At 54.4% G+C, this 14247-nt stretch overlaps 4 protein-coding genes across 4 annotated transcripts; 1 reads left to right on the forward strand and 3 right to left on the reverse strand.

Moving 5' to 3' along the window:
- Positions 1–394: 394 nt before the first annotated feature.
- PG997_007966 (Kyphoscoliosis peptidase) lies at positions 395–2369 on the forward strand (the record flags this gene model as incomplete). Its single annotated transcript, XM_066812281.1, is given in 4 exon segments — positions 395–585; positions 600–1067; positions 1093–2272; positions 2298–2369. 4 exon segments carry the CDS (start codon positions 395–397, stop codon positions 2367–2369), a joined length of 1911 nt encoding a protein of 636 aa, XP_066667623.1.
- Positions 2370–3739: 1370 nt separating this feature from the next.
- On the reverse strand, positions 3740–5245 carry PG997_007967 (uncharacterized protein; the record flags this gene model as incomplete). Its single annotated transcript, XM_066812282.1, has 1 exon — positions 3740–5245. The coding sequence occupies one exon, from the start codon at positions 5243–5245 to the stop codon at positions 3740–3742; it is 1506 nt and encodes a 501-aa protein (XP_066667624.1).
- A 699-nt stretch (positions 5246–5944) lies between these two features.
- PG997_007968 (protein kinase) lies at positions 5945–8527 on the reverse strand (the record flags this gene model as incomplete). Its single annotated transcript, XM_066812283.1, has 1 exon — positions 5945–8527. One exon carries the CDS (start codon positions 8525–8527, stop codon positions 5945–5947), a length of 2583 nt encoding a protein of 860 aa, XP_066667625.1.
- Positions 8528–10126: 1599 nt separating this feature from the next.
- Positions 10127–12095, reverse strand: PG997_007969 (uncharacterized protein; the record flags this gene model as incomplete). Its single annotated transcript, XM_066812284.1, has 4 exons — positions 10127–11500; positions 11557–11719; positions 11774–11857; positions 11908–12095. 4 exons carry the CDS (start codon positions 12093–12095, stop codon positions 10127–10129), a joined length of 1809 nt encoding a protein of 602 aa, XP_066667626.1.
- Between the last annotated feature and the right edge of the window lie 2152 nt (positions 12096–14247).

Genomic DNA, 14247 nt, shown 5'->3' on the forward strand with positions numbered 1-14247 from the left:
GCCCGTCACCACATAAAGTCAGTTCTCGCCTCAACGGCTTCAGCCGGTCGTCGTCACATCATCTCCCATCTCCCCCAAACCACATGGCTCCTGAAAGGGGAACGAACCTTTTGATAATACCCCGAGACTCGCCAACTATCACCGTCTCACTCGATCGCCAATCCCTCGTTTGAACTTCCTGTACGGACTGTGGTTGGTCTTTTTGCCTATCTACATGTTCCACTCGTGTCACGCGTTTGACGATTGCTGCTCGTCTCACTCTCGCCTACCCGCTCCGTTGCAAGATACCCCGATACCCCGTACATAAAGCAGTCCCCCACGCTCCAGCTGTCTCTCATTCCAGACACCCAAACCTCCTTTGCATATCCAAGACAGCACGCAGTAATACTACACCATGGCCGAAGTCGAGGACCGCCAATTCAACTCTCTGGCCGAGCGAATAGCGGCCCTCAACCAACAAAAGAACTTTAGCAGCAATGGGAAGCGAGCCCCGCCCCTCCTCCTCCAGGTCGCCCAAAGTCCGAGGCACCCACCAGCAATGGGAACGCGAAACCACTTATTCCTGCACAGCAGCCGCGAAACCCAGTAATTCCGGCCAGGCCGCAAAAGAGGGAGAACAACCCGCCGCCAGCTTTGCCCCGGCGCACGACGAACGATGTAGATGCGACAGGCACGCCATCGGGCATACGCCCGCCACCGCCGCCTTTGCCTACACGCACAAACACCCAGTCTTCCCTTAACTCGCCAGCGCTGCCCCCGAGGCGGCCGTCGACCCAGACTCTCGGCACTCGGAGAGGTTCGAATGCCTCCGACATGTCGCATATGTCAGCCATGTCGAACCTCTCCCTGAACCAGATATCCTCGCGCACGAGTACCACATCCACCGAGACCCAGCCCGTTCGCAAGCTACCACCCACCCTAGACCAAGCGAAGCTCCCACCACTTCCACCTTCGCGAAAGGATCGAGAGGCCGCCAAGGAGGTCGCGCAAAGAGATGCCGGCGGGGTCGCCCCTATGAGGTCGATTAAATCAGCACCCGTGGTGCCACAAGTCCAACAATCCCCCAAGTCTACCCCCAAGGCTCCCATCAAGGCCGGTCAAATCCCCGCCGCAGCCAAACAATGCCGTTAGCCAGGCCCGGCGTCTTCCTCCTCCACCCTCGGGCGGGTATTCCAGACCCGGGTCCGCCTTCGAATCCAACCGGTCCAACGATCGGGTGCCGGATTCCCCACCCCCGGTTCCCGTCAGCTCACGCCCCTCGATGGCTCAGATCGACGCGGTTGCGACACGAGCTGCTGCGACCGCCGTGGTATCATGTCTCATCTGTCGCGATTTTTCCCGGCCCGACGCCGTTGCCGCGCAGTTCCCAAACCACACTCTACCGCGAAACGACCCGGTGGGCTATCTGGCCAACGTACTCTGCGGCTCGTTCCCATCAGCGACGGACAAGGCACGTGCCATCTTCACCTGGTGTCATCATAATATCGCCTATAACGTAGAGGAGTTTTTTGGCAAGTGTATCAAGGGTCGCAGTGTGGAGGAAACCATATTTCACGGAAAAGCAGTGTGTCAGGGCTACGCCGAAGTATATCAGGCAATCGCGCGGCGGGCAGGTCTACAGTGCGTTGTGGTCGGAGGCCATGGAAAAGGATATGGCTACACGCCCCTCAAGGATGGAGAGGCGCCGCCCCCACGAGACCCCAGTGGCCACGCTTGGAACGCGGTCATGATCGACAACGGCGAATGGAAGCTGCTCGACGCCTGTTGGGGCGCCGGAAATGTGGGCGACGGAACGTACAACAAGGCCTTCAAGCCGGAAATGTTCTACCTATCCAACGAGCTATTCGGACTGAAGCATTTCCCGAGCGACAGTCGCCACTTCTACCGCAGCGACGGCAGTGTCCCTACCTGGGAGGAGTACATGATCGGTCCCACCCGAGCCGAGAAGGCGCTCTGCTACGGCACGGCGACGGACGAGGGCCTTTCGGCCTACACCTTCAGCCCGGCCGAAAAGCACATCTGGGTCAACAGCGGCGAGGTGGTGCGGTTCCAGTTCTCCAAGGTCTGCGAGCACTGGGTGCCCGAGAAGCACGGGCGGGGCCCCAACTACCTGCTCATGATGAAGATCCGCGGGCTTGACGGCCGGAAAGACGACCTCGTCGTGCTCGAGACGGACGGCTTCTGGTGGTGGACCGACATCCGCGCCCGCGACCTCGGCGCCCCCGGTCAGAAGATTTGGCTCTATGGGCTCAACCGGCTCAACAACAAGGACGTGCGGGGGGCTCTCGAAGCAGGAGTATTTGCGTACGATAGGGTCCGGGTCTTACAGCATGGGCTGGGAGTGTTATTTCGAATGGGAGCTGGTGTAATGGATGTGAGATGTCCAGAAGGAGGAAGGGAAGTTGGACCATCGACTAGCAAGCCTTATATGTTTAACGATTACGCTTGGACGACCAGCACTCGAAACGGTTGGAGTCCTTTACTACATAGGTTAATAAAATATTCTCTAACTCTCACTATGGAATGGATAATCGCTGATCAAGTGTACGGGCTTGTGGTGCCTTGCCCCTTTGTATTGGCCGGGCTTATGGAACCAGGACCACTCCCACCCTCACCGCAACATGTTAGTCAATGAATGATAAGTGGCATGAGCGGGTCACATATGGCCATGAACCAAATTTTACATATATTGAAACTACTCGTCGCCGTACATACAGCAGCAACCGCGCAACAACAAGGCTCCATTAGTGTAGTGGTTATCACCTCGGATTCTGATTCCGGTAACCCTCGTTCGACTCGGGGATGGAGCTCACTTTTTTCTTCTATTTCTTTCCATTTTGTTTGCTTTTTTTGCACGTCCCCCTGTACACGGATAGGGGCTGTCACTGAATCCGATGTGCATTTTGCCTTGAGGGGGTTTACAGACTGGTGGCAAGTACTCTCACCTCTTTCTATTATTATTACCTTTGCACGTGTGAAAACCTCCTACCTGCACGTGGCTTAGGAACATGTCTTAGATGTGGAAAACTGGTGGTCCACAGCCCTGCTTGCCTAAGTAATAGGAGGCAGAAAGGAAGAAAGGGACAACTCAAGCCTCGGTATGTACCCAAGACAAATCACACAGCAAACCTTGTTTCCATGGCCATATGCGAGAAGAAAGAGAAAAAAGAAATAAAGATAGCAGCCAATAACAAGGTAGTAAGGGCCCATCAACACTACCCGTGGATATCCCCAGACGTAATTTATCGAGTCTCACCGAGTGATGGGGGATCTATAAAAAGTGACAAGAGCAATCGCTGTAGTTACATGCTTGATTAACTAAGATGTCTATTCATGAGCAGTTAAGTATGCGTTACGTCTGTCCAACCCATATCGTCATGATTCTGTTCTGTTGTTCTTACTACTATGGGCACACCAAGTCGGTTGGTTCTAATAAAGGCACTGCAAATGCCCAGTCAACCATCTCCTTCTTCATCCTTCACAACCCTGAGCTTCCGTACTGCCTCTTCCAGTTGCTCAAATAGTAGTAGTAGTAGTTATATCAGCAAGTCCCTTCACCTCTTTTCCTCTCCACTGCCTCTTCCCTTCTTACTACGCCGTCCACCTGCGTCGACATTAAATCATCAACAATAACTTCACCTTCCTCATCAATATGATTGCCGCCTCTATCGCCAGCGCCTGCACCAAGGCGAGGGTCAAGGTCATCAGAGACTAGATTCCACGGGTCGCTGGTCCAGTCCTACTGGAACACGAAGATGACGCCCATGCGGTCCACCGAGATGGTCATGGTGTAGGGCACCTCGAGCACGGCCACGTCGAGGACCGAGTCGAGGTGGCTGCGCAGGAGCCGCGCCTGCTCGGCCGAGATGACCGTGTGCCGCGCCGGCTTCTCCTTGACCTGTTTCTTCTGAGCAGCTGCTTGCTGCGCTGCGGAGGAAGAAGAAGCGGGTGCGCCGTCTCCGTTCCGGCTGCTCTTCTGCTGGTTCACGGGCGTCGTCGAGGAATTGCTGTTCTTGGGGACCCGCTCCGTAACGATGGTGAGCTGTGGGTTGTTCGGCGCAATCTGGGAGTGGAAGACGGGCTTGGGGTCGTCGCCGAGGAGGCCGCTAAATACCGTTGACTGGTCCAGCCGGTTGAGGTCCCAGAAACGCAGCCGCTTGTCTGCACCCCCCGTGATGATGTACCCGTACCGGACGTCGCGCTGTTGCTCGTCCATGTTGGCACTACCCACAACCATGGCTCGTACGCAGCGGTCCGTGACGGTGCTGTTGCTGGACGGCTCAATATTAGTGGCGAACCGACCCAGCATGCCTTCGGGCTTATCTTCGTCCACGCTCCAGGCTTCGTACTCCTTCGGTCCATCTTTGGAGGAGGAGCCCGCGGCCCGGTAGATCTCTCGGCACTGCGTCTTCTCAATGTCCCAGACTGTGACTTCCTGAAGGCCGGTACCCCCTGCCACGCAGACCCATTTGCCTTTACCACGGCTAGGGTGGAGAGCGAGTCGTTGAATCGGGAGCTTTCCAGGCATGCCCCAGGACTTCAGCCGCACGCGGAAACGCAGATCCCAGAGGTCGAGCACACCATGCGACGTACCGAGAAGTAGCCAATAGCGCTTACGGTCGACTACGAAGCAGGTCGGGGTGCCATGGTGGACAGGGTTCTGCAACTCGTACATCGGCGACATCGTCCGCAGGTCTATGGCCAGCACGCGAGAACGATTGGTGGCCAGCAGGAGGACGGAGGGCATGTCCGTTTTGTAGTGTGTGCACCATACAGCGTGCTCATCCGGAGGCAGCTGGTACTCGCGGAGCAGACGTAGGCGGAGGTACTTTGTCGAGCTTTCAGTCGCCACTGTATCCACCTTGACAATATGGACTGATCCGTCAGTTGCACAGCTCACGAAGCTATGCGTGCACTCGATGAAACACAGAGCAACGACCCTAGCACCTGCTGCGTGTCTATGAGTTTGCCGCGAGCGGTTCGAAATATTACGTTCGAGGCGCGAAGAGTCCCAAATCTTGACGCAACCGTCATCGCCGCCAGTGATGAAGAACACATGATCTGGGGAGGGGACGATGCGGTTGATCGCACTGGTATGCTCTGCAAAAGTCGCAACCAGTCTACCCGTAGGCCGCCAGGCCTCGCTCCCTCCTTGGCCGTTGCCTCTGCTGGGCTTTCTCGTGGAAATTGGTTGGACCAAAGGACCAAATTCCACAACATCGTGCGGGTAGTTGTCAATATACATATTGTTCAGCATATTCAGAACAGTAGGGTCGTTCCCTTCGTATGAATGTGACGCCTTCTTTGTGGTTCCGCCATCTAGTGTCTCGTCAAAATTATTTGGCAGGCTGATCTTCGGCGGCGGGTTGGGTGAGAAGGGCCCTCGACTTGGCCGAAGGCATTAGTCTCGGTCGTTCCAGTCTCAGGGATGGACCGATTGGTGTCTTTTCTGTTAAGCAGGTCTAATGCGCTTGACTGAGGACGAATCGCCCGCCTCGTGGAGAACGGCCGGTCCAGCGAAGACGCATCGTCGTCTCTAACCGATGTGCGCCCGCGTGATGTCGAGGACGCCCGCCTAGAATCATCAAAGCTAGCACGTCCATCAGTCGGCGACCCGGGTTGGAGTCGAGTTGGGGACATGGTGCCCCTATCTATGGTAGTACGCGGAGAGATCGCTATCGCCTCTCCCTGGCCGCTGAGCCTTGATCGGTGGCTGTTTATAGCAGCACGCCGCCTTCTCCCGACGGGTTCATCAATGGTCATGGACGCATCCAGGAGAGCATCAGCTATCGTATATGGGCCTTTGCCTGGATCGGCTGGGCTCTCAAGGGGTGGTCTGGAAGGGTCCTCTAACGAGGGTGCCTCGTCAAACAGTATGTTTTGGATGGGGCACTTCATCTGATCGTGTAACTGGATGATATCGCTAAGTCCAGTAGATGTTCCCTCAGTGACTGTTGGGTTGCTCTTCATCCGACTCAAGCGCCAGATAAACTCCCGCAGCACCAGTAATTTGAACTCGTCTCCTTGCGTCATGCCATAATTGCGCAGACGTGAGAGCCATTGGTCGTCTTCTTCGTTCTTCGCCATCCGGCTCATTGAGAGGGGGTTGCGGCTCACGAGTTTTTGATGCCACGCTCGTGGAGGAGAGGTTAAAAGTCGACTGCCTTTGCTTCATCACAGTCTTCCAGAAGAGCCCCTTGTCCGTCTTCTGGGCCCATACCATGGCTTGCTCAAAAACCGTGCGGGATAGAGGTTTCTTCAGGGCTGCCAGGAGGCTAAGTTCGGAAAAGTCGGGAATGATGGCGTTTTTTAGTAAAGGCCTGATTTGTGGCAAGATTATGCATCTTTTATCCGAGTGCGAAAGGTGTTTCGTTGAGTTGGCCAAGTATTCGGCAGCCGATTCGCGGATCCATATGTTGGGATGCACAGTAAAGCGGCCCACGATATCGATCAGCTCCCATGTTTTGGTCCTAGACAGAAGACCAAGATTCGCAAGCTCGGCTAGGGAATGCAATGCAGCCTGGACGACGTGTTCCTCTGGGTCTGTGAGTGCCTGGACCATCAAAGGTAGGTTGAACTCTTCCAGGCTCGTGCTGCCAAAGTAGGTGGCAATGCCCACAATGGTGTCGAAGAAGGCACACTTGAGCATCCAATCTTTGTCGTTCAGGTAGGTATTGAGATGCGTCAGGATGATGTCGTTCGATTCCGCCTCTCCGAAAAACTTACACAGCTCTGGGACGGAGCTCAAGAATGCTCGACGAACAGATGCATCAGCGTCTTCTACTAAGGCCTTTGCATGCGTTTCGAACAATCTTGCCAACTCTTTCCTAGAATTGTCGAACAGCGTGACGAAGGCGGTCTCCGCATCACTACCTCCTTCCACTTCGGGGTCAGCCATCGAGATCGACCCTTCTTCTTTGAGTATGTTTGTCATAGTCAGAAACTTGGAGGCCGTAGTAGCCAGCCTGCCGAGACACGACGCATAAGTCGCTCTCATCAAGGGCGTTGGCTCTCGGCGCTCCTTACCCACCGACGGAAGCCGTGATGCCCCGGCTAGAAACACCTGCATACGCGGAATGATGTATTCTGGGAACACGTGCGCATTTACGGGCGTGATGACAGTGACCATGGCCAGCAGCTCGGTTACTGAGCGCAAGGCCGCTATAGCCACTATGTCGACTTCATCGTTCAAGAGCATCATAAGGTAGGGCAAAACTCGGTCCAACTTGGCCTCATCGGTCAGACGTTCTGCAAAAGCCAACAGGAGGTCGCACGCCCTCACTTTCGGGGCGGAACGAGCAGCATTTCGTACCGATGCTACCACCACAGAGAGGAAGATAAGGTTACCATCGTCAGCAACAGGTTGGGGAGTGATTGACGTATAATGTTCATTATTCGGAATATTTAGCCGCACTGGGAAAAGACCGAGGCCCAGCCGCGGTGTAAAGCGGGCCATTTCCGGTGATGACTTCTTGTCCTGATACCCCAGAAAGTATGAGATCTTGTCGAAGTCCAGGTAGATTCGGTCTATCCGCTCGTCGGCCTCGCCAAGATTCTTCGTCGGGCCAGAGATAGGGGCACGTCCAGATGAGGGATCAGTGATCAGTTCCATATACTGGTGCAGGAAGCTGTAGAAGTATTCCGGGAAGACTCTGCCCTTGAAGTACTCAAGGTACTGCTCAGCCGAGTAGCGTTTCTCTGGCTCAAGGGCCAGCATGCTCGAAAGCATCTCGCGCAGGCCCTGGTCCGGTATGCGGCTAAGATGGGAAATAACAGGGTCAAACTCGCCCCGGCGGTATTTGTAGAGCTGGCTCAGTGTGAAGATGGGCGTCTCGAGGAATAGTTCAGCAATAACGCAGCCAGCACTGAAGATGTCCATGGCCCAAGTAATGCCATCGTCCTCGTTGGACTCCTCCTCGGGGCCAAGGAACCGCTCGGGCGCGATATAGCATGTTCGGCGGGTCGATATGTCGAAGAAGTAGGAGTACAAGGCTGGGTTGTTGTCGGGCAAGCGAGCGGGCTTGAAGGAGCCGGTGAAATCGGTCAAGTACAGCCAATTCCAGGACGTGACGAGGATGTTCTCCGTCTTGATGTCGCCGTGGTAGATATCCCGAGCATGGCAGTCGCGCAGGGCGCATAGCAGCTGAAATGCGATCCATTTCTTCTCAATGTCCTCCAGGAAGGGCCTCGTCGATAAGCGGTCGTAGAGCGAGCTGTACAGCCACTGTCGAAGGAGGTAGGCGTTCGTCTCGGTTTCGAAAGCGCGTTCGAAGCCGAGGGCGTTGGGGACGTCTCGGAGCTTATCGCGTTCGCGCATAATCTTGTCGCCGTACGACTTGAGTGACATGGGGGTGTGCGGTTTGACGGTGACCTTGGCGAGGAGGAGGCCATGGTAGTTTCGGGCGCGGATGCTTTTCATGAAGCGGGCGCTGTTCATCGACTTCTCATGGACAAGGTCTGACAGCTCGGGCACGTCAATGCCGGCCTGGCCGGCATACGGCATGGTAAGGGAGTAGCTTTGCCCCATGTTGAAGAGCGCAAGGAAGGTCGCATCAGGATGGGCTGCGAGGAGTCGGTGAGGTCGTGCTGAAGGGGGGGAGCGCAGCTCATCCTTCTCCTAGTAGGAGCAGATGACGCATCACCGTGTGACTATACAGCTGCAATATCGATAACAAGACAGACGGAGTAAGAGAGTGTTTTCTCGTTTGACCGGGCCAGGCAGTTCAGCTGGTAGGGTGGGAGATTAGATTAGACGGCGAATGGTTCACGAAGGAAGGCCGCACGGGATTGGATTGTTTGCCTGCTCGCTCTCCAACGGTCGGAGCTACTGCACACTGCACTACATACACAGCTGTCCCGCCCAATTGATGCGCAGCTGATCGGCCCTGACGTAACGCCGGGGGCCCCGACCGATGTGACAGGGATCTAAGCTTCTCTGCACCTGGAACGTTGGTCAGTCAATAACCAGATGCGGATCCAGGATGTGTAAGTACATGCATGCATCTACGTATCAACACATTTCTTTTCTCATGGATGCCAGAAGATGCAGCATGTGTGCCATCACAAAACGTATGGGAAGAAGCAGTAGTCGTTAGGTGGGGTCACTGTTACATATACCTACATAGGTAAGCTATCGTTCAATGCGGGGTTCATGAGAATGAAATAATACCGCGCAGCTTCATATCAAGGTTGAGAGGGTGAGAGGGTGAGAAGGTATGTATGTGCTCATCGAATAGAGACACTATATACTACCGAACCAACAACTGATGGCTGCATATCTTGTCGCATATCTTATGTACTGAACACAACACGCAGGGCAACGATCACTCGGCGAATACAAGCGAGACAGAAGAGATGCTCAACACAACAGCCATAATACACTGGATCGGTGCTTGCATTCAAGTACTATGCTAAAGGGTATGACTATGAACAGTCAAAAAAGAGGCAATACTAATCGAAGCTCATGTCCGAATCTTTTGAGCCACGTCCTCCTGAATTATACTAGCGTCTATCTCTCATAATATACCATCATCCTCTCGTCTGCCTCTGCGTATATCATGTTTCAACAGAGCAGAGGGGTATCTGTTGCGAGCCTGTCCTTATCCATAAAGCATCAAAAGGGTGCCAAGTGGCATCACCGGGTATATAACGTTAGACAAAGAAGGGAATAAGAAGTTGCTCGACATGGCCCGCGCAGGGAATATGTACATTGCCCATCTACACTAGGTAGATCGTGCCGTGCGACAGCTGGTAGGCACTACCGGAGTAGGCGCTGAGGAAATAGCCATCGAAGCGACTGGCCCGGGGCAGAGTGGGTGGCCTGTCGAGATAGAATCCATGTAGGTCGTCTATAACTAACACATTAAGCGTATCGTTGTCGTATCTATGTGCACAAGAGTCGACCACCGCCAAAACTAACGTCCTCGTCGCATGGCGGCAAGCGGCGAGGCAAAACTCGCGAGACGTCTTGGACGGAAGTCGTATACGAAATAAACGGGAAAAGCGTCGTCAGGATGGGTCGCCCCTCGGTACAGGCCGAAATCCCAACAACGCCAGGGCAATGTGAACTGAATGCTTTTTATTTGAAGAAAGCCGGAATGAACAGCACTCTAAAGGGGTATCAGGCTCAGGTCCACTGGCTTCCTGGGTGGGCGCTGGATCCGGCTTCTGTAGACCCGTCGCCCTCGATGGTCTTCCTCCAGTGCTCAGGGAGGCAGACACAAACGAGAGGGAACGCTTTGATCTCCCCACTGACAGGGGGCGAGGTCTCCCGCATGCGCCCAGAAGTGTTCGACACCCCGCTATCCCTTTGCATTTGCCGCCGTGCTTCCCATTCGTCCGCCATTTCGTCCACCATAACTCCTGTCGCCCAACCGTCGTCCCATATGCCTACGATCTTGAGCATGTGGCCACGCTCCAACGCGAACTCGTCAACGGCGCGGGGCTGGTATGCCCAAAGCACAGCGACACGGTCTCCCGGGTGGATGTCGTCTTGTGAATAGTAGTCCTTGAAGAATGGAAGTTGTTCGGATTGTTGGCTTGCGACACCACCAGACATGCCTCCGGCACTGGTTGGCGACTGCGGGTCTTCGCCAATCAAAATGGAACCACTCGACAGAGATCCATTCCTACGGGACGTCAAGGGCGGAGGTCGTAGTACACCGGCACGGGTCTCGGACTTTGGACTATCGGCAAATTCATCGGACGAAGAATGGTTGTCGCCTCTTCTCCTCGAGGCCATGTATCCAGCAGCAGCCCCTGCAGCGGTAGCGCCACCAGCAGAGGACAATCCATGCCTAGATGTTCCGTGCCGCGAGCCACCATGCCTTGACGGTGAGTCTCCCGAGTGTCCCTCCAAAGCTGACATGCGAGCAATTCTGCCTCCTGGGAGTATCTCGTATCCTTGAGGCGCTGTGGTGGGGCGTTTCTCGGAAATCGGCTGCGATTGCGCGGTCGTCACACCTCCTCTCGACGGTGCAGGCTGGTTGAAGACGCTCCCCTTCTGGCTATCGCCTCTCCGACGCGAACGTCTGATGCACAAGAACAGTAAGAGAGCGATCAGAGCAAGGCCAATCACCGATCCGATCACGACGCCGGCTATGGCGCCTCCACTCAGTCCATTGTGGCCTTGGTTCGATTCTGGCGCAGGGGTTGACCCATTCGTATTCGTAGGCATGGGCGGGAAAGTCATGACCGGCGTGATAGCCGGAAGGGCGACGCCGGCGCATCTGTCGTCGATCTTGGAATTGTAACAGCATGTATCAGTCGAGTTTATGCCCCCCGAAGCACAGTAGGAGCAAATTCCAATGGTGCTGTCGCTATATCCGCAATTTTGAGGCTCGTTGTCGCTAGCTTGGATGCAGTTCGAACTCGAAAGTGAATTGGCCGGCAGCGCACAGTTAGTGAAATCGGCTCGGATCTGATTCTGTGAGTTGCCATTGGGATTTGAGCATAGGGACTTGTCAGACGTGACCAACGCTTCGCTTTGGGCGAAATCGGCCTGTGTAGAAACGTCAGTTCAGAATCAAAGATGGAATATTCACGCCGATGACTTACGCAGGAGTCAGCGCACAGAGGTCGTGCGGCATTGCCCGTAAGACTACACTCCTGGATCGAGTTTTGCACGATGCCGTTGCATATGACCGAGGTGGTGAAGCGTGCGTAAAGGTTAGTTGTGTTTAGGAGGTTGATGTTGCCGCAGCCGAGCAATGTTTGGTACCTATTGCGAGTCAGTTTCACGAGCAGTCTTGGATTAAAATCGCAGTGCACTCACTTGGACTCGACATAGCTTGTACGAACATAGGAGTTCAGTTGTTCGTCGAATGACTTTGTATCCGTAACATCTTTGAGGAATGGGCTATTGCCTATTAGCTTATATCGAATCGGATTGGCCACACCAAAACTTACTACAGCCCAATCAAATAGCTTCCCGTCGATACTGAGGCGGACGAGAAAGCTGGACATGTCTTGGAGCCCGCTAAAGAGACGCAGCCATTTTGCGACATGGCTGGCGATACTGCAGCAAGAATAGATGCCAGTACCAGCTTCGTGCTTGGACTCCTACCCTCGACTTTCCCTTGTTTGCTCTCGCCCATCGTGCGCGTTTGTCGATGTTGTGCTGTATCCATGTCTTGTTGTGCTATGTGTAGTGACATGCAATCCCCCGGGGTGTTGGTAATCACTGCGGCAGCGATTGCATGAGTTTTGGATACCACAATTTCTCAGCGCCTCATGTATGAGAATTAGGCGGTTCCAGGGGTCCCCAGTTGAGCTGTTTTGGTGGAATCTCTTGTCCGATCTGAGAGATGGAAGGATGGCGCGGAACTGAAATGTTTGTGATTTTATTCTGATTTTCTTCTTGGAAAGATGGAATGGGATTAATAGTCATTAACCGTAATCGTAACCAAAAAAAAAAAAAAAAATCTTTTCGTGGCAAGGTGGGATGCTCCGAGTCAAGATTGCAAAGGTGTATTGTCGATGATTGTGCTGGCGTTGTTGTGACTAGGCGTTGACTGGAAATTAGGAAGCAGTGGGTGTGCTTCTCATCGCTGTCGGGAATGACTGTGTGGCGCTGAAGAGCAAAGAACGAATGTATGCAGTTGGAGCAGGTACGACACGGAAACCAAGAACAGGAAGGCGACACAAAGTCCAGTCCAGACGCGGCCTGCTTCTAAAGAACAAGCGCGAAATAGGGTTGAGAATCGTACTTGACGTTGTCTCGATTCTACTACGCAGGCAAGCGCTGGTGGTAGCGAGTGAAACTAGAAGAGACCTCCGGTGTGTGGACTTCTTGGCGGTTGACAGCCCTTCGCGCCTTGTGCCGTGACCCGTACCTTTTGCAACTGGTAGGTATTGTGGACTCGAGCCAAGTCCGGGGGTGTAAGTCGGAGCTTCGAAAAGTCAGGTCGGAGGTTAGTGAATAGAAAGAGACTACGAATTATTACGGTGCTGGAACATAACGCAGAAAAAGGAACAATAGGTGGTGAGGGGAGGGGATTAACCTAGTTGGCGCAGGTCAGGGTCACCAGCTGCGATAGGGCGCGGCGGTGTGATGCGAGCTTGACGACCTTTCCGTTGTGGGTGAGGGTGGGAGAGAGGGAGAGGTGTGGGAAGGAACGAATCGAGGGCTCCTCTGTTCTTGAGAAACAATTGGGGAAGCAATGCGAATGCGCAGAGAGCAAAGCACAGGCGAGGACAGGCAAGGACAGGCAGGGCGGCCAGGCCAAGCCAGGATGGGACAGGGCAGGCATGCGGACAGTGAGTGGCCTAGGACGTAATCTGTCTAGGTCACGACCCAGCGTGCGTACCGAGCAGAGGCAGGCCGGCAGGGTCCCGACACGATGGAGTCGCAGGCATAAACAGACCAGACGATGCTGCACTTTAATGAAATGGATGCGCGAACAACAGGTCATGGCCAAACCCAATGCAAAGCGAGCCGAGATCAGAACGGCCAAGGGACCTACGGTCTACCTACCTACCCGGCCGCGGCGTGTGCGCAGACAGCGACAAGGCCCGGCGGTGCTCGCTGACAGGCACCCTACTAGCATTGAAGCTCTTTGAGCTCCTAGGCTAAGAGAACATTGCAGATAGCTTACGCAGCCGGCTTTTTCAATGGACAGCACCAGCTTTAGGATTGAGGGACTGAGGGGAAACACACGCATGGCAATGATAGCACGCAAAAAAACCCATGTCCATCCTGCTGGCAAAGGTTATGGGATACCCACACGACATCAGACGAGAGAAGACTAAGAGGTAGGTCGGTAAATGCTAGGTTGGGTGGTAGGCGCTGTTGGTGGTTGGTGCCATAGATAGCTGTCTTTCTACAAGTAGTCGGGGGCTGGGCTAATGTTGTGTAAGTACGCTGGGCGATACAGCTTGTGGAGTCGCATCGCACCTTTGGTCGTTGATCACCTCCCTTCAGATGGGAGGGCTTGCTTGGGCATTTCCTTTTTCTGCAGATACACCGGCGGCAACGAGACAATGATTCAAGTTCAGCCTGGCCTCCCTCGTTACGATCTCGGTCAAAACGCAGGTACACGGAGCAGGAACGGCCCTAGTTCAGGACGAACCGCCAAGCTGCGCATCTCGAATTGAGAAAGGGCGGGCGTGGATGGCGCAGGCAGGGATGCGCATCTCAGTCCGGCTTAGTCTGAACCAGGCAAGGCGTCACGCATTTTTAAAATTAGGTTGTCCAAGATCATGCCCTTCTCCAATCGGCTACAGCCTCGAAGCTTGCGCTACTGCAAG

This window comes from Apiospora hydei (assembly GCF_038363865.1).
Source record: "Apiospora hydei strain CBS 114990 chromosome Unknown utg000006l_segment0_segment0, whole genome shotgun sequence".
Classification (NCBI taxonomy): Eukaryota; Fungi; Ascomycota; class Sordariomycetes; order Amphisphaeriales; family Apiosporaceae; genus Apiospora; species Apiospora hydei.